General features: G+C 39.4%; 2 protein-coding genes across 2 annotated transcripts in view; both read left to right on the plus strand.

Moving 5' to 3' along the window:
- The first annotated feature begins 91 nt into the window (after positions 1-91).
- aire (autoimmune regulator) lies at positions 92-7,155 on the plus strand. The gene is made up of 13 exons (XM_022204964.2): positions 92-1,399; positions 1,681-1,855; positions 2,232-2,369; positions 2,579-2,644; positions 2,727-2,861; positions 3,046-3,182; positions 3,277-3,398; positions 3,530-3,599; positions 5,271-5,390; positions 5,563-5,684; positions 6,295-6,367; positions 6,472-6,570; positions 6,922-7,155. Exons 1-13 carry the CDS (start codon positions 1,253-1,255, stop codon positions 7,003-7,005), a joined length of 1,488 nt encoding a protein of 495 aa, XP_022060656.1. The 5' UTR covers positions 92-1,252; the 3' UTR covers positions 7,006-7,155.
- Positions 7,156-7,278: 123 nt separating this feature from the next.
- The window catches only part of amotl2b (angiomotin like 2b), a 30,573-nt gene continuing 18,091 nt past the window's right edge, over positions 7,279-19,760 (plus strand). The window contains exon 1 of the mRNA XM_051953952.1: positions 7,279-10,715. The gene's annotated coding sequence lies outside the window, so the exon portion shown is untranslated. The remainder of the gene's footprint in view (positions 10,716-19,760) is intronic.

A 19,760-nucleotide genomic window follows, 5' to 3' on the forward strand; every position in this document is an offset into this window, starting at 1 on the left:
CTAGTCTATTCAATTTAATCCTGGATTTTATTTCTGTTTTTACAGAAGGAGTTCACAGAATAGCCTATATGTTGCGTTATATGTTATCAACACCCTTTCACAAATGTCAGGTTTCTGGCAATGCACATTAGATTTGCAGCAGTTGTGGCTAATTTTGGGGAAAACATATAACAAAGAGTTCATTTTAAATTCTGTTTTTGGTTCAGATTTGCTAGAATGTTTACTCTTTGAACCAGTTGTGTGTTTTTGTCAAATATTTCTGAGGCTTACTGCTCAAAAATTAACCATCCGTCCAATTAGCTGCACCCACTTTATCTCTGATGGATATTTAAATGACCCGTTAGCACACAACTCAGTTAATCTTCTGTTAAAATGCTGATGAAACACAGTTAAAGTGCCAGAGAAATGTCTGCAAACAACAAAAAGCATGCTGCCAAAGAACCCTGGCAAGAATTTGAGTGAAGAATGCATGTAGGCAAAGTACCAGCTTTAATCTGCAGCTGACAGCCAGTCAAGTAACCTTAAACACACAAAAAAGGATGTATTTGTCATGAAATATTGGCTTGATTTGGGAAAGACGGCACAGTTCTTCCTTGTTGAGACTGTTGAAAGAGCTATGGAGGTTTTTCAATGAGGAACAAAGTGACAGTAGAGCAATTGAAAAAAAATGATGGGCAGAGAGCAGAACAATCAATCAGTCTGTCAATCAGTTAATTGTTTACAGTGTTAATTGTCTTATGCCTGTTGCAAAGTCATTGTTGTCGCTCCAACGCTGAGTTCCATGCAGTGAGTCAGTGTCTGCAAACCTGATGAGGGGAAGTTGAGGTGGAAAGAACCTTTTAGAAAGAAAACTGTCATTGTGACACATCGGGTCACTTCACTGAACTCGTCTGGTGTAAGAGGGCAGGTATTCCCCTGCAGTTATTGCAGTTAATGGACAAAATGAACTCCACAGAGACAAAAGGTCGCCGGGTCTCCTCCCTGAGGTGCAACATGCAGTATGGAGTTTCTGAAAGTTTCAAAAAAATCCATATGCATACATACAGTCATATATATATACATATATGTATGTTTGTGTGTGTATATATGGATTGAAAGTAAAGAAGAACGATACTTTCAAAATATTTCACATATTCAGTCAACCTGAACTGATGCACCAGTACAATGTTTCCTTCCCTGAGAAGGACACACCTCTTGCATCCAAAATACCTTATCTAAGATCTCGGGTCAGTTTCGATGTCATTTGCACATCATGTCCAGAGTGGAGGCGTTTAGGGACACGAACCTTCGCTCTCTGCTGAAGGAGCTCCGTACTGACATTGCTATGGCTGTGGATGACCCTTTCCCTCTCGTCTACGGCTTGGCAGACAAAAATGTCATCACAGAGCAACTACTGAAGGTAAGAAATGGACAAGATGTAGTGGGAAATAGTGTTATTATTATCATAAATGCCACTCAATGTCATGTAATGATAAATTTGTCAATGCAACTGAATTTTATTTAGTCGCGTCCATGTTGTTCAAATATTAATTCATTTAATTTAGATTTATCCCATCTCAATGCACTGTTGCTAATCACCTTGTAATCGTGGACTGCTTATATACATACAGTATATTAGAACAAACATTTTAAGGAATTTTCAGACTGCAACCACTGAGACACCACTTATTATTTCCACAGGACACTCTAGAGAAAGAGGGCAGAGAAGGGATCCACAAGGCCATGTACTCCCTCCTGTCCTGGGTCTTGGAGCAGAGCAGATCCACTGTCCAGGCTTTCTGGAGCAACTTATCCAAAGAGTACAATCGAGACAGTTACCCAAAGCTGAAGACACTTCTTGCAAACCTGCACTCCAGTATGTGACGCTTGTATTCTGTCAAAATATATGTCTCTCTGTCTAATCACTGGGAAGTGACAGAGCTGTGTTCATGAGGAGTTTAATCGCAGAATAATGCAACATTTTAACACCCTTCAGTGATTAAATCATTAGTTAAGATGTGCTAGACAAAACAGCTGTTCAAGTCAAATAAAACCCAAGGATACATTTCGTTTTTAAAGATTTCGGTTTAACAGAAACTGGCATTTCTGAGTCCTAATCCATTTTTGTCAGTGCTGTGTTTGCTATATCTTGTTTTCACATCACTGTTCAGGTAATCTTTATGCATTATTGTGTATATACGACTTAAGTTTAGACTTTCATGCGTCACATTGTTGGTGATTGTGTTCGGCAGGGAAAGATGCTGCGGCGTCCAAAAGTGAAAGCAGATCTTCTGGTGGTCACAAGACTCACAGCAAAAAGAGGAGCCACGAAGACAGAGGGACCAAGTCTCAGCATTCACAGTATCATGCCAAGAAAAGTGACGCAGCAGGTTCTCTCCCATAATGCATTTATTCTGTATTTGTCAATGCAGGCCACTCTGTTAGAAAATTGCGAAAGGGAAAGAAAAGACAGACATTTTCATCCTCCTGATGACCAATAATAATGAACTTTATCCCAATGAAAATAATTTCTTTTGGAGCCAGTGCAACATTTACTTCTGTGGTTGTGCCTTTCTCTGTGTTTTTTTTTTCTCCACAGGGAGTAAAGTGAAGCTGTACAGAGTGAAGAGTGAGACCCCAGCTCCGCAGCTGCCATCTGGAAACAGTAACTACATGAACTGTAATTAAAATAACTATATAGTAATTGCTCTCATACGACATAATCAGCAAAAAAAAATCTGCTCCAGGTGTACAAGTGGTGTCTTCCTCGGTCCAGAGAGGAGCTCCTTTGTCCTCCTCTTCCTCGGCCTCCTCTACGGATCCACCAGTCAGTCAAGAAGCCAGAGAAAATATTCATATCAAGCAGGTTTACAGCTTGGATGGTGAGCAGTGGGGTGAATATCTCAACTCTCCTGTCTTTTCTATATATTGTTGAATTTTTAGGGAGGAAATAAATACCAATTTCTAAATTAAGTGCAATCTAATAAATAATTTTCCTGGATTTTTTTATTATTTTATTTTTGGCCTCCTTAATAGCTCTCCTTTGAAAGTCTTTCTGTTCCACAGGATCCACCAGAAAGTGCATTGAAGTCGGTGGGGAGTTTTATTCTTGTGGTTCGTCAGAGGAGACAAATGCAGTGAAGTCCAATTCTGCTTCTGCTCAGAAGACACTTCACCACCAGGGGCAGACAAACACACGGATGGTGCTTCCTAACAGCCTTTCACTCTTCACTAATCACAGCTTTTTTTCTATTTGAACGGGTTTCCTTCTGTTGTCTTGTTTGTCTGCTTGTATAGATTCACTTTAATGATGATGAGTGTGCGGTGTGTAAGGATGGAGGGGAGCTGATTTGTTGTGACGGCTGTCCTCAAGCTTTTCATCTGACTTGCCTTGACCCTCCACTCACATCCATACCAAAGTGAGTATAAAAAGGTTTAAATGTATATGTGGGTTACTTTTTTCAGTCTATTAGTGTGTGTATTTGTATTCATAGATGTCTTAGTTTTAGCTCTTGCCCTAAAAAAAGTGCTACTATTTTTTCATCTGCAGTGGCACTTGGCAGTGTGAGCGGTGCTGTGGACACAGAGTGAAAACAGAGAAAGCCCACATACCTCTACAGGTAAGTTGGTGAAGCAGAATTATTAGAAAATGATGCTTACATGGACTAAACGTCAGTGTATTTACTCAGACACTGTACTTGAGTACAAATTTGAAGTAGTTGTACTGTACTTGGGTGTTGAGCCACAAAGAAAAGCACATTAAAAGTTCTGCTGTTGGCTGCAAGAGTGAACACAACAGTCTTCATGCATTCTCAGCATCTGAGGACCTTAAGACTCACAGGATTGCTTTTATTTCTGATAGTAATGTCACCCTGATGACAGGAAAATCCTTAGTGTTAGCACATTGTGCGGCTAATGTGACTAAATTTACACTTTGTTTTGAAACAAAGTCCATTAAGATTACATGTTAACTGGCAGTCACTTCAGAGCCATTTCCAAGATACAAGTCTGCATGACTAAATTACCAACTTTATAACCACAGCATTGTCTGAGAAATTCCCCATCAGCATGAGTGAGCAAGAAAAGCACTCAGAGAGTGCAGCACTCTGCCAAGGCTGCTCAGTCTTTGCATAATTTCCAACAGCTGAAATCTTGAAAAAAAATTGTGACAGAAATCACAGCACTATAGAATGTGGCCATTTATTGTAATGTACCCACAAAGAAAATGATCTTGGGCTGAGCGTAGACGTGTGTTACGCGTGTGTACATTCTGTATGGCTACCGAATCGCGTGACCTAAATAACCTAAATATGTAGTGGGCGGCCGGAACTGAAGGGACTCGGAAACACCCCCACAATGAAATCAATCGTTCTTTGTGTCATTTCCGATGAGTAAGTCCCAATAAGTCGATTTTTAGTAGGACTGCAATCTCGTGATCATCAGCAGGCAGCTGATGGAGTGTTTACTTGTAGTCGTAGTTACAGTGACGCCATGCTGCTATCTCACAATGATACAGAAATCTTGAACAAATCCATGGATCCAGACTATAAGCCGCATCACAATCCAATCAGTTGGTCCTTGTGTCATTTCTGACCTTCCCTGAAAATTTCATGCAAATTTGTTTGTCTGTTTTTGAGTAATGTTGCTAACAAACATACAAACAGACAGACAAACCAAAGGTGATCATCACCATAACTCTGCTGATGCTCCACCTCCTTAGTGGAGTGAAAAACGACTTATGGGTGAATATGGGGTTATTTCCATCTAAAATGATTCATCAGAAAGTAAATTACAAGCAATCAAAAATTCTGGTCTTCCACACAAATATGGATCTGTGCCAGCTGTCTTGTGATTGAATTTGAATCATGTCAGTCACAGACAGAGTGTTTTTCCTGAAGGAGGCGTGGACAGCAGAAGCTCAGCTGCATTTAAAGCTGCAGATACAAAAACAGCCCATGTAGAATGGACTAAAACCAAAGGTTATTCAGTCACCATGAAATGAACCATCTTTGCAGAATGGGAGCACAACATGGGAAAACAATAAGAAAGCACATGTTCGTTTTCATATTAGAATCGCTAACAATGACACTGTAGTATTAGATTAAAGGGACTTTTTGATTTCAGTAAATGAACTCAAAGAAGTTTCAAGAAATTCTGTATGTAGCTTTCAGATTTCAGCTTTCAATTTTTTTTTAAGTCGTTCAGCATCACAAATCACAGTGTTTTTTTGAGTAAACACTTTTGCTCTGCATTTTCTAACACTGATCAAAATGTAGACATTCTGTGTTTAGGTATTTTCTGCCCAGCCTCAGCAAGCAAACTCCATCACCGATGTTTCATCCTGCTCATCGCTGTCGTCGTCCTTCACAAGTGTCGCAGCATCTATGAATGTGTCCACTGGCAAGAACCAGGTGAAGAATTCATTCTCAGTTTTCTTGAAATTCTTGTCCAGCTTTTCAGTTCCAGCCATCAGTTTCATCATGTTGGTGGCCTTTTCTTCAGTTATGTTTTTTAACCGCTTATAAATTTTGCATCACTGCTAGATACAACAATATGTGTAAAATATATATATTGCGTGTCCAGTGCTCAGGTGGCGAGCTGGTTAATGTGAGGGAGGTTTGTGGTGTTTGTCACCTCGGAGGAGGAGACCTGACTCATTGCCTTCAGTGTTTGGAACATTTCCACGTACGCTGCCACTTTTCCAAGTAAGACAACCACTCATTTCTTCATCCAACGCAGTGTTACATCACTTAGACTTGCAATGAAGCATTTTTAGAAGGTGACGGAGAATTCTTAGTGTATGCGTATTTTACACAAGATCCTGAGATCCTAAGCATCATCAACATTATGTAAAGTAGACGCAGTCCTTTCTGGGAATTTCCTTCAGTATTGATCAACAGTGTGCATTAAGAGACTGTGATCATTATCTAGCTAATGGTGGCTAATGGATTAGAAATGGGTGTATAGCATGATGTATAACTGGAGTGAGGATTAATGATTTTACCCAGTGAATCCATGTGATGACATCTTGTAACACTGTTGCTCATTTATGTTGATGAAAAAGTAAGATATGCCCTTTCTAATAGAAAACTAACCAATAATGCAACATCAAAGAACCACTTGATCTAAAAAAGTGTTTCCCTAAAAATCATTGGAAGTGTGTTTTACATAAAGAGCCCATATTAGTTTAGTGTGGAAGCTGAAAGGGTCCTCTGTAATCCTCCCGAGTGTTGGAAATTACATTATCGATCAACAGAAACATTATACAGCACGGACAACAGCCTGACTCAATCAAAATGTTTGCGTGTTTCCTAGAGGGAGGTCCATCTGCTTGTCCTGCTGCAGGCCATGGGGAGGATCTGCACAGAAAGAGGCTGAATCCAGGCAGGTGTGTGTGCACATGAAAGACAACACTGAAAAATCTGTATTTATACAGAGAATCTAAAACATTCATTATCTGAGTGTGACAGAGTGTAATCTGTGTATCTGCAGCTAGCACCGGTGCTACAAAACACACTCAGTCATGATCAGAGCGTCACCGTCTCTGAGCCCATCCTCCACAAAGATGAGCTGGACTCCATCCTGGGAGACGTGAGTGGGGCTCAGTTACACGTCGATATCACAGATGTAGACGTGATGCGAATTTAGCGGTGCGCGTCAGACACAAGATGGCTGCTCCTCTTATCTCACAGACCGGGAATGAGCTGTCACAGTAAACGTGCAGCAAGGAGGACAAAAATAATAAGTAAAGTTGAGCAGTGTGTCATGGTGGGGTTTGTGTTGATGTGTAGTTTGTCTTTTCTGTCTGAAATGTGTCAAACTGAGAGGGAGGTTGTGAATGTGCTAGAAGTATAACTACTTAATAACTGAACTGAGCACATGATTTTCACTGTAATGTCACTAAGTCTTGGGTACAATGATTGCTCCTTTTGTATATCCCAGCAGAACTCCATTGATGGCATCTTGCAGTGGGCTTTCACCAACATTTCTCGGCCTCTTCCAGACTCTCAGGGATGCTACCAGTGACAGCTCATCAGGCAGGCAATATTGCAAATCTACACCGATGAAATGAGTGCATAGACAATTAAAATGAGCTGACTGAATACACAGAACCAAGTGAAGATGATTTGATTCTTTGTTTCTTAAAGTGCATGAAATAAATGTCTGGTGACTGACTTTTGATTGGACATGTTGCTATAATACACAGCTGGATTGATTTGTTCCAGGGTCCCACAACAAGAATTGGCAGTTTGGCCCCTGTTGACCACTTTACATTCCATCTTCTGTACTTTCTACTGCAGAAACATTTGCATGGATGATCCTGTAATCAGCTAGCCTAGCCGCGCTAGACAACCCACGGCAACAAATTTAATTCTCTGCCAGGGAGGGTCTAGTTACCCTCCATAAGGCTTGAGGCTGGATTCTCCTAAAACTGGCCGGACCAATCACCATGAAGTGTAGCGTCAGAAGGCGGGCGTAACGAAGTGACGACAGAGGCGTGACGATTCTGACAGAAACAACCGGCGCACAATAAACAGTTATCTTTCCACTCGGCTTTGGCCACAGCCCTTAAAAATTTGAAGCTAAAATTCAACTTGAAAGATAAACAAAGGACGGCACTTAAGTGTTTCATTGAGAAGAAAGACGTATTTGGACTTATGCCGACGGGATATGGCAAATCCTTAATATACCAGTTGGCTCCGCGGCTCCGCTGGTTGGGAAGCTAATGGGACTTAGCCACAATCCACCGGTGCTCTCGGAACTACGTCAGCCTATTCGTTGCATTGATTGGTTGTATACCTACCCAATTGCTGCAGAGGGATTTGATAGACAACCTTTTAGCCCGCCTCCCTCCCTGTCGAGCTTCCCTAGACCCTTGTGCCGTCAGAAACATGGGTGTAGCATGGCTAGGCTAGTAATCAGCCCTTTCTGTTGTGGTTTCGAATCTGATCGCCAAATGCTAGTTACTGCAGAAAATTCAGTTATATGAACACACATACAAATGGAATAGTGGAAGCTTTACTGTTAGCCTTTTTGTTAGGTTAGGTGGTGCAGTATATGGTACAGATGTGGCACCTGGACTAGATCTGAAATGGAGATGGGGTTGCAATTGCTGACATGTGTAAAGAGTCAGACTAATTCCTGGGTAAGTTTTCTGTGGTTCAGACAAATATGAATCACAATGTGAGGAATGACCTCCTTAAAAGTATTCAATGTTGATAGTTTGGTCAATATTCGTTCAATTCTGCTGTCACTGAAATAGGAAATGCTCTTTTAAGATGCATTTTTACATTGGATTGTTTGCAAACAGTTACTTTAGTAATGTTCACTACAATATTTTTTTGTAGATATCAATTCTGATCCCCAAATTTTTCAACTATTTTACATTGTTGATGGCGATGTTGGAGAAGAGAAGACTGCTACTCATGGAGGACATCAAGACAGCAGAAAAATGGCATTTAGTCTGACTCACCAGATGTAGACTGAGGGTATACACCAGTCATGGGCTGCAAATTTCACAAATCTTTCTCCTCTCCTCTTGCTATCTACGTGGTACCATTATAAAAATCAACAACCATGTTTTACAGAGGATCTGTATTGTGCAATAAGCCAGTCCTGCTACTTTTTTAAAATTCCTTTTATGAATTAGCCGTTGTATTGACTGTGCCCACCTCCCTGTATGCAAATGTTTCACCAGAACAATTCCCACTGTCATAATTTTTAGGGACATTGTTGCTATATTCATATATAGCTGACTGTGATTGGGTTAAAGACAAATAAACAAGCCAGAGTAATTTGCATCCATAGCGAAATGATAATCCAGAGTAGTCAGACCATTCTGTGTGCCGGACAGAATGGTCTCACTGTGCAAGACTACTCCAAGTTCTACCAATCAGCATCTGCAGTAGATACTTTATTCCTCCCTAAAAGTGGTCCCTACAAACAGAACATGCTAGAAGGTTCAGGCCTCCCTAAAATGGCCTGCTGTTTCCTGCACTGGAAAATGACCTAATGTGTATGAACTCTTTTGCCACAAAGTTCCCATGAAGTCCAGTGTATCCATCGCGTCTATCCTGGAATAACATTTTTAGTCGTAGTTAGTAAAAATGTTTATTCAGGAATATACACAAAAAAAGACTTCGGGCCCATCAGTGAAATTAGCTTACACTTCAGCGCCCACTTTAGCTGCTGTCATATTTAAAAGGTACAGATTTATCAAAACTGACGTGCACTGAACCTGACAATTCTGAAATTCAACCTTGCTACTTCATAGTTTGTCTTTCCTCCCTTATCTTTGTCCCGTCCTGTTATACAAGACCATGGCCGAACAGGAACAACTGTGTCGGGGTCAGCGCAGATGTGGGGGAGCTGGCAGTGGGCCATGGCTGTCTTTGCTCAGGCCAACCTGGGCCTAAAAAACAGAAATACACTTTTTTTTTTTTAACCTTTTCATGTCTTTTGCTGTGGTCCTGGAAACCCACACATGCTGTATTTTATTTAATATATGTCCATGTTTTAGCTATGTTACCATGTGTTTAGACCTTCAGGGAAAACAGAAAGGAAGATAGACTAATCCCATATCAGCACATAGTTTCACTGCAAACCTCTCAGAGATGCACAAATGTTATACGATAGAGTCTCATAACTGCATATAAATGCACACATTCGCATGTGTACTGTGTCAAAAAAGAGACAACACAAACTTCCATGTGTGCACAGAGTTGTTTCCTCTCTCCATTTGTATCTGGAGAAAACTTCACATCCAAACGTTAACAGCAGATGGTTTCAATACAATGAGCTATGCACGCTGAGAAATGCCTCTGTTTAACAGGAATTCCTGGAGGACTATATCACTTAGATGAGGAATGTTGTTTTTGTCATGCGATTCATGAGTTTTAGCATGACTGTCAGAGGGATGGAGCTCGGCCAGGCAGCGCACAGATTTTTCTCCCCTCGGTATTTGGTTGCCATGGCTCCCAGCTCTTACAGGCCCAAAACAGAGGATGGGAAACATGCTCGTTGCAGTGTGTGTATATCTGTGCTTGTGTAGCTCTGTTTATTTATCTGCCCACTTTCTTAATGGTTCATGAAACATCCTGCATACTTGGTGGCTCTGTGTGTTTGCAGGGAAGGCAGCATCGGTGACACTGAGAGATGAAAAGCTGTAAAAGAGGAACAAAAAACAGTTTATGTGATGACAATACCAAATCCGGCATAAATTAGCCTCAAAGTGTGTATAAATACCAGTAATTTGACTCTCTGGCAGGTTGTATAGTTAAAATCATTACTCATTTTCCAATTCTCACAAGCTGACAGGAATATTTTTGCACAAAACTCTGCTTACAGTGTTCTGTGTTTATTGTGCAGACTTTCATCAAGATTCCTTCTTCACAATCACACAGCTCTCCTCTTTCTAGTTGCATAAAACATCCCAGGGGATCTCTTTTTAAAAACAGAATAAAAATTCACCTTCTCACCACTAGATGGCTCCCATCTGAGATAGTTAAACACAAAACACAGAATCTTACTGAACCATGCTTCTTTAAGAAACCGGTGCAATGTGATAACAGGAAGTATGTTCTCCTGCAAAACAATGCATATGGTTGCTGATAAGCGGGAATTACCAAGATTTTATCATAAAAAAAGGCAACAATGCCTCACACAAGTAAACTAATTCTATGAGGAGCATAAACTGTAAGTCTGCAGTATTTAATTCAGATGTAAATGCTGCACTGGTGAGTCCCCTATATTTATTTTACAACTATAGATGTGATTTACTTACAATATCAGCAATTTATAAAGTACACGATCAGCTTATGATGTATTAATACTGATACCATGACCAAAACCAGATGTGTACATAAGAAAGTATCACTGATACCAATTACATAACATTTAATAAGGCCCCCTGTACTGTCGAATAACCACACTTTGAGTATATTTTGCAGCGTATACTTATGTAAAGTGAAGTATGATTACTAATGGAGCACTTTTACTTGTATTTACACATTTTAATGTAATTATTTTAAAGTACAAGATCTTAATTCCTCGTATACCACTAACAAAGACAACGTCATGGCTCCTTTTCCTAAAACTTTTCCCAAAGCTCTTAGAAACTATGTTTAAAAACTAAATGTCATGTAGTAGTAGAACATGTAGGGTTCATTTTTCAGAGTAAAATCTTAACATTTGGCATTGTATTATGTTGTGTACTAAATAATACTGTGTTGTAGGTTTATCACCTCTGTTGCATCATATCTCCTCTCCAGTCTTGCATACCTTATTTCCCGCCAAACTGCATTCTCCCATGTTGTCTAATGAGACAGTGAGGTCTCAAAGGTTATAAAGAGTATTTGTTAGGCATTGTTTAAAGCTTGAATCATTACTTTTTTGGTTTTTACTTTTGAGCTGTAATTGCGGTATCATATTCAACAACATCAATCTAAATCCACGAGCTGTGAATTTCTCACTGCTTCATCAATAGGTAAATATTTAGAATTTATTTGGAAGGCTGAGTGTTTGTCAGTTTCATGTTTGGGAAGTGGTTCAGCAACAGTAAAAGAAAATTGCAGTAAGATAGATATCTAGACTTAGTATCAGTCACAAGGTGACATTCCTCAAACACACATCCTGTTGTTCCGAGTCAGTTGCTCACAGGCCTGGAATTCTTTGGAAGAATATGATAGGTGAAATTCCCACGCTTTGGCCATCCTCTGTTCTCATTTTCTGGCACTTTTAAACGGCGGGCAGCTTTCCAGCACGTGTTCCTGCTGGGTCACCGCTGGTCTGGTCTGAAGAGGTGAAACTTGTGCGACTTCCAGTCAGGACCTTCACTCTTTGTTCATACTATTGTTGTGGGCAGGAAATTGCGAGGGGCCCAACGCAGGCTTGGCATGAAGCTTCAGAGCAGAAAGTGTTACTTCTCTGAATCAGTGACTAATAACAGCATGTGTGGTTTGTGTAACTTTGTGTTAGGATTTTTTCTTTAACATTGTGAAATTTTGTTATATTTATGTTTTCAGTAACACATTCTACTCAGTGATGGGACGTACGTGATTCAATGTTGTTTATTGAACTGTGTACCCACTTTGCCATGTGGTGATCTGTTTGTAGCTGCAAAAGCTCACTGGCCTTGATTCGTATTGATTGTTGGAACCTCTGCTTCTCCCATGACAAATATGAAAAGATATATTTGGTCCTAGTGTTGGTGCTGTTTGTCTGTGAACATTTCACCTCTTGATGCTAATAAATGGGAGTACAAGAAACATTTTCCTAGATTTAATTTAAAGTTGAAGGCCTTCCTTTCACCACCGCTTTTGATCAAATAATGCAAATAAACTGACACAGATACCAGACATTTTTTATGACTGAAATAGGGTGCTTCACTCTCTTCTGTGTTTTATGCAAAAATAACTAAAACCCAACTGATCCACAGACTACACAAAAACTTGCTGTTCTTTTTCTTAGGCAGACATTATTAGCCAGTGGGTTCTTTTAATTTAGCCTTGCAGAGAAAACTGTAAATGATGACACTGGGAAAGTGGGTCATTTTAAGTGTTACGGCTATAATTAGGGACACAACAAAAAGAGACTTGTTTAGCTGTTAAATGATGGGACATATGATGACAAGGGATGTTTTATTTGTGGTCAGAGCATGTTGAGGTTCTGGGTTATTTTAATCCTCGAAGAGGTTAAGATGTTGTGTGAAGTTCCTTTTTGCACTACAGAAGTTTCTTTTGCCTCGTAGCTCTATTGTCAAGTCTTATTGTGTGTGTGGATTATAATTTCATAGCCATGTAATGCTGCACTTCCGTTCAGCAGACAGTTTCAAAAAGAAGTCGATGCTAACTGACAATTGACGGTTATGTTGGTTGCTTTAGGTGCCTCTTTTAACTCAGGACATTTTCTATTCATAAAACATTCTGCAGATTTCACACGGCATCCCCTGGAGCTACAGAAAGCTTTATACAACACATGCAGTAGTTCTCCCCGAGACCAATAAGTAGAATAAGTGTTGTTCTCCTTTGAATACCTCATTTTCACTTTATGCTCCTTCCCTACCACATTGCCAAATAAAATATACCACATTTATGTAACAGATTGTAGTATAAATATTAACTTTCCAACAGGAAAACTAATTCAGTGCCTCAATCTCAACCAGCTGAAACATTAAAATGCTATTTACACTTGTTTAAATCATAACCCAATGATATTATTTAAATGCAATGATTGCTCAACCACCACTGCTGGGAATCTACATTACAAACAACCAAGAGGAGATCAATGCATAAAACAATTCAATACAGCAGTGGCACCATGTGCAGCTACGTGGAGTTTACTCGTCTATTTGATATCATGTGTAGAATGTTGACATTATAAACTTCAAACTCTATTACTGAAAGTCTATTTGTTGAGAGCAAATATGAAGATTTTCTGTAACCTTCGTCCCTGTTTGATTTACTGGGGTGGTTCAGGGCCAACATTCCTGCGTTACGTAATAAGAGTTCTTATTTGTGTTTCTGACTTGACTGAAGTGGATCAGAACACACACACACACACACACACACACACACACACACACACACACACACACACACACACACACACACACACACACACACACACACTATGTTTTTCTATCATTGTGGGGACATACCATTGACTCCCATTCATATCTAACCCCTAACCCTTACCCTAACCCTAACCTTAACCCAGACCAAAACCATGCCTTACCCTAAAGAAACGTTTTTGCACTTTTACTTTTTTCAGTAACAACAACATGGCCAAGAAAACACTGTTTAAACTTGTGGGGACCGAAATGAGGTCCCCACAAGTGACATTGTTTTCGGTTTTCCTACAGTTGTGGGGACATTTGGTCCCCACAAGTATAGCCAGCACCTGAGCACGCACACACACACACACACACACACACACACACACACACACACACACACACACACACACACACACACACACACACACACACACACACACACACACACACACACACACACACACAGCTGTGTCACATGCTTCTCCCATTCTGCCAAGATACATTTGCTCTCTCCTCTCTCCTGACATGAAGTTTCCACTTTTAGTAAAATGTCAAGGTCACTTTTCCTTCCTGGTTTGACTGATGCTCAAGCTGTAACCTGATTGTAGGCTTAAGTCAAAAACAAGCATCCCTTTTGTTTTGTTGTGTTATTTTCAATGAATCAATGACTTTTCTCTACGCTGAGTAACCACAACACAACAAGATTAAACTGATGAGACAGCAGCTTCACAGCGTCCAGCTATTTGTCCAGACGTCTCACAAATTTGAAACGGTTTGCAGCGATTTATTAAGACTCTTGAAGTCGCCGTCTGTGGTTGCTTCGTCTCCGTCTCTCTTGTTCTGTTTAAAGTAGCATGGTCAGGTCTGCAAACATCTAAAACCTCTGGTTAGGGAGAAGAAAACTCTCCTGACTGTCGCTGTTCCCCTGTGTGTCCCCTGAGGAGGCCAGATAATGATACGCTGGCAGGGCAGATTGCAGGGTTGCCATCGGTCTGGAACTGTAAACACAGCGGAGAAGGCTCGTTAGGACATTCCAGAAAAGTCCTCAACTGGGGATTCTTGGAAGAGCTTCTCGGGTGTTTGCATTCTTGCTTTGGGACAGCAGTGCTAACAAAGTCTCCTGTGATCACTGCCCCTTCTGAGTGAGAATTATATGAGGGGAAAGGAAGGTTAACAGATGCCGGGCATTCCTCTGCACACTGTCAACTGGCCATTGGTGACACATGCAGGAGCAACCAATGCTGTCTGCACACTATATATTTGTTCCTTGTTTTTATACTAAAGTTAAAGTTTGGAGGGTATTGCATACTGAGACAGTGATTTTTCTTTAAATGTGCAGTAACTGATTTTTTTCCCCTCTTGATGGTGCAGTCAGGAGTAAATTACCCAACACCAACAAATGCAAACAGCTGCACTGTTTTTAAAAACAATTTACTGTTATTTTAAAATTTTTCATGGTTTTGTTAAATTATACCTACTAGTAAAGACAGAAAAAAGATGTACATTTACTCCAAAAAATAATAAATGGCAAAACCTGTAACATAAAAATTCTGCATTTTTAATTTATATATGGTTATTTATTCTTTTCCAATGTTTGACCATAAAATTACACCATTTATTACTGTATTTAAATCAGCAAAAAATGTATTCATCATCATCATCATTATTTTAAAGATGTTTTACACAATTTGAAAAAAATGTAATTTAAAAACTGGAAAAACAGCAAATTATTATTTTTAAACTGTTATTTTACTTTAAAAAAAATAACAATATTACAGGTAATATTTAGTAAAATCAGATTTAAAAAGGAAATTTACATGCCGACAGTAAAAATCAAATAAGGCCAAAACCACATGTATTGTTCACATCACAAAATTATATTTTTAAAATAAGCGTTTTGTGTTTTACAGTGTGTAACTGTAAAAAACACTACTTATTATTTTTAAGTCAGCTAAAAAACAAAATCAGATTATTTTAAAGACATTAGCTCTTATTTTAATTGTTTCTACCGTTCTTGAATATTATATTCCGCCCTTTATAAAACATATTTTACAGGACCCTTGCTGCCAGATTTTCACCTGTATTATTTTTTAAATTAATAATAATATACTTTTTTACAATGTGCTTATTTAGCTTGCAGCAGTTATGGATCAACAGATTGATTTTGGGTCATGTTTGTGTTCACCTGATGGAAGTAAAGCAACTAATCACTCACCTCCTGAAAAGAATACCTGACTTTTCCACCTACAGGGCAAAGTTGTGCTCCGAACCACTAACTAAACTCAGTGTAACGCTCTGTAAACCTGAGGGGAATTCCAAATTCAGTTGACAATCCTTGTTATTGCTCCCGTCAGATCTTGTTGTCTAACCAGTCTGCTTTCTCTTCTTATTTGGAATGCATGAAGGACGTGCATCAGGTTTGAATGTGTGTAAGTGGAGTGTGAAGGCAAAAAAGTCAAGATAACACTGCTACAGGGTTGAAGAATCACTCGTCTCCTTCCTCTTCCAACCAGCCACACGTTTATTCACCAGGTCCTCCTTTAGCTTTTGTCAAGCAGATGGCTTTGTTGTTGGTCTTGTGGAGTTTGTAGAGGTGTGCTGTTGTTTCTTTTGCTAGACAGGAAGTTGAGGTGTTATATTCTGGTTAGTTGATCAGGTCTATTTGATTGTCACTTTTCCTTTGGTTTCAACCTGGAGCTAAATTCACTCTCAAGACAGACCTGCGAATATGTTGGAAATAAAAATAACAATTATCACTTACAATCTGTTTCTATGGCTTTCTGGGGCCTGGGGAAAATAGACTTTCATGTTGTAGTCTCAGAATTACAGTCCTATGGGTTCGTCACTACGATTGCCCACTTTTGCTTCATCACATGGTTTTTGTATTTTCATTTCATTGAATGTAATGGAAAAAAATATTGACCATAGCATAGCTGTGTTTAAGGGGGATGACGGTATGTTATGTTTATTGGAAGGGACCACAAGTAATAGAGTCACCGTGTAGCATTTAGCTCACATGTTAAGCAACAGTCTGCAAAAGTGACTCACTAATACCAGACCAAATACATCTGTAACAGCAAAATGAGGAAAAAGAGAATGAGTTCAACTTTTTATGCGCAAGAAAGATAATTGTTTTTTCTATTCACATTGTTTCATAGGCGCGAAAGTTTGAACAGTATTGCCTAAGAATCAATAAAAATATGACAATTACAGAAGGAACAAAGCACATCTTCATTGTATCATTACAATTATCACAAAGTAGCCCTTGTTGCTGCACTTATTAGTAATGCATCAAATGACTGTAATTGTAGGTGTTGCGCATGACAAATCCAATAAAAGTTCAGTAAAAAAGCAAAAGACAAAAAGCCTTTGATAAACCCAAAGTACGATATGTGCCCGACAGACAGAGTTTGAGTCGCACATTTATTTACCTCAGGAGATGGTGCAGACCAAAACAGAGCTAAAAGAAGAATGAATATAAACTTAAACATGTGGAAAAGCCAAATGCATGACTCCAAAGGATTGCTATTGCTGTTGAGATTGCTGAATGTTTATGTCAGAAACATTTTCCTCATAGTAACTAATATGGCTGTTACATTCACATCTGCTGCTTACATTTTTTGTTGCTTTTAATCCTCAAAGTGGAAAAATGCTTATCTTGTAAACTTGACCATGAAAAGACAAAATCAGCATATCATTAAAGTAACAATTAGAACGACTGTTTAAGCACGTATAGCTCTTAATTGTAATTGCAGACATCTAAGTATTAGGACGACTTATACAGCTCAGTCAAACCTCCGAAAAGCTCCTCTGTCAGTTGAAAGAAGGTCGTCTCAACAAAACAGATGATCTTAGTGTCATATGGAGCATTTGGAAAGCTGTGCAATGCCAGAATACATTAGAGGATTTGTTCCAAATAAATGCAAGCAAGCGTAACTGAAGGCATGTCTCTGTGCTCGAAGCAGATAAGATGACTTCAGAGCTGATTTTCAAGTGATCACCAGGTTTTGTTTAGTGAAACTATGAGGAATATGCTTTTTCTTTTTAAATCTCAGTGAGGATTAAAGGAACTTGACATTTTCTCGTCGGCAAAACGGACTTCGGGTCATTGTGTTACGATGTCATTCGATTGAAGATTATAGTGTATTTTTTTCCCTGCAGATGAGTGATAGACATTGTAAACATGGAGATAATGGAGACAGATATAATGACATTCAATCAGCATCACTACCATGTTACAGATTCTGTCAGTTTTCGAAGAATGTTAACTACACAGTGCAGACACAGCTAATCTTCTGATAGCTTTATCTATCTTGGTTAATGCTCAATGTGACTCTTCATTAACTTCAAAGAGACTCCAGTTCTTTTTTTATTCCCCCATATTTCATATTATTGACCATTTAAATTAATCACAGAATAGATGTTTTCCCCGTGGCTTCTTGCCCCTGCTTTAAAAATAGTCTGTCTGTGCAAAACAAGACAATGACCTTCTTTTAGTTAACACAATGCCATCTTTGTGTGTCAGCAGACACATCCAGGCCTTGAGTTGCAACCATTAACATATCTCACGGCTGAATCATCGTCACTTACTGGTAGCAACACAAAAGCTGAAAGTCATCTGTAAGACAAAGGATTTTTCCACTTAGCACTTTTAGAAATTGTTTGATTTGCACAATTGGCACACAGCGAGCCAAGCAGACAAACAAGGGAGTTAACTATTTGGTAAATCCTTAAGGTATGTATTGATGTTGAAGGTGTCATAAGGACGATAACAGCTTCTGATCTCTGACGTGGCACGTTCCAGCTACACAAAACCAAATTACTATCAAATCCTAGCATTTAAAAGCATCTTTACAGTCAAAATCTTTTTAATTGGCATATTTAGCCAACTACAAAACATATTTTTATGTAGCCCCAGAGGCATAAAGCTGCTGCTGATTTGTTTTTATGTGTGGAACTCAGCTAAACCCCTTGACTCTGAGTTTAATCAAAGGAAATTCTGCTCATTTTTTTCATTGAATGAAAACCTAGAAACTAATCTCAGGGTTGGATGCCACTAAAGGTAGTAACATAAAATGTATTTTTTTGTAATCTTGGTGAACTGACCTTTCCATTATGTTGTAAGAAATTATTTGGCAATATGTAGAATAAAGCATGTATCCAAACTAGTCATTATGAAGTACTTTATGGGGGCAATAAAAAACAAAAAACAAGTAAATTAAGATCAGATGAAAACAAAAGACAATGAATAATCTAAAAAAAAAAAAGAAACATAAATGTAAAAAAGCAAGGAATAAAAAGAAAAGGAGTGTTGAAATAAATACTTTCTGGAGAGTACTCAGCCAGTGTGCCGGGTTGGCGGTTCAGTGTGTAGTATTACACAATAACTACGAGGAGTTGCACAACGGCTGTGAATGAACTCTGTTTTATTCCACAACTGAATTACGACAGTTGTAGGAGTGCATGGAAATGGACGTAACATAGAACAGATCAGTGTTTTGGCGCGAGCTATCGCGCGATTTCGGAACGAGATTTGCTTTCTAGCGTCCTGAGCTTTGGATACAGACCACAACAAAGAGCGATCGCCAGGTAATGTGGAGGTTTTTGTTCACTTCTCATCTGTAGTATGTTGTGGGACACTTGTTGAGACTATCCGAGCTGGTCAGTGTGGGAAAAAAGCACGTTAGGGCGGACTTTGACGTGGGGGGGCCTCTTGCCCCATACTTTTCGCTAGCTGAGCTGCTAGCTGAGCTGCTAAGCTGCCTGCCTGACTGAATACTGGAGCTATTTTGAAAATTCATTTCTCCATCACTCACATGTATGAAATGACATATGAAAACAGACCCCAGGTTGAAAAAAAACGAAGTTCCCCTTTAAGAGCATTTACAAAAAAATCGAAACATGAACATGCTTGGTCATGGTATTGATTGCTTATTTCACTCGTGGTGTCTTCCAGTACATTAAAAAAACACCATTTGAACATGTTAACAAGGTTATAAACAAACTTGAGTTTCACCAGAGGTGGTGTTTAACTCAGAGCTACGGGCTCGATAGCAAACTCTACCAACAACAACTTCCCATTCTTGCATCACATCCCATCACTCCACAGGCCTTCCTGTCCACCATCTACCTGCCAACCGTCTCTTCTCACCCCTCTCTGAACCCTCTCACTCTCCTGCCACACCCCCAACTCACCATCCCAGCCCACATTCCCCTCATTGCTTCT

The sequence above is a fragment of the Acanthochromis polyacanthus genome, chromosome 9 (assembly GCF_021347895.1).
Source record: "Acanthochromis polyacanthus isolate Apoly-LR-REF ecotype Palm Island chromosome 9, KAUST_Apoly_ChrSc, whole genome shotgun sequence".
Taxonomy (NCBI): Eukaryota; Metazoa; Chordata; class Actinopteri; family Pomacentridae; genus Acanthochromis; species Acanthochromis polyacanthus.

Excerpts from the sequence above, each read along its gene's own strand:
- aire (XM_022204964.2), top strand. The coding sequence starts at position 1,253 with ATGTCCAGAGTGGAGGCGTTTAGGGACACGAACCTTCGCTCTCTGCTG. Across the intron at positions 1,856-2,231 it reads TCTTGCAAACCTGCACTCCA|GGAAAGATGCTGCGGCGTCC; the intron begins GTATGTGACGCT and ends TGTGTTCGGCAG. Across the intron at positions 3,399-3,529 it reads CCACTCACATCCATACCAAA|TGGCACTTGGCAGTGTGAGC; the intron begins GTGAGTATAAAA and ends TTTCATCTGCAG.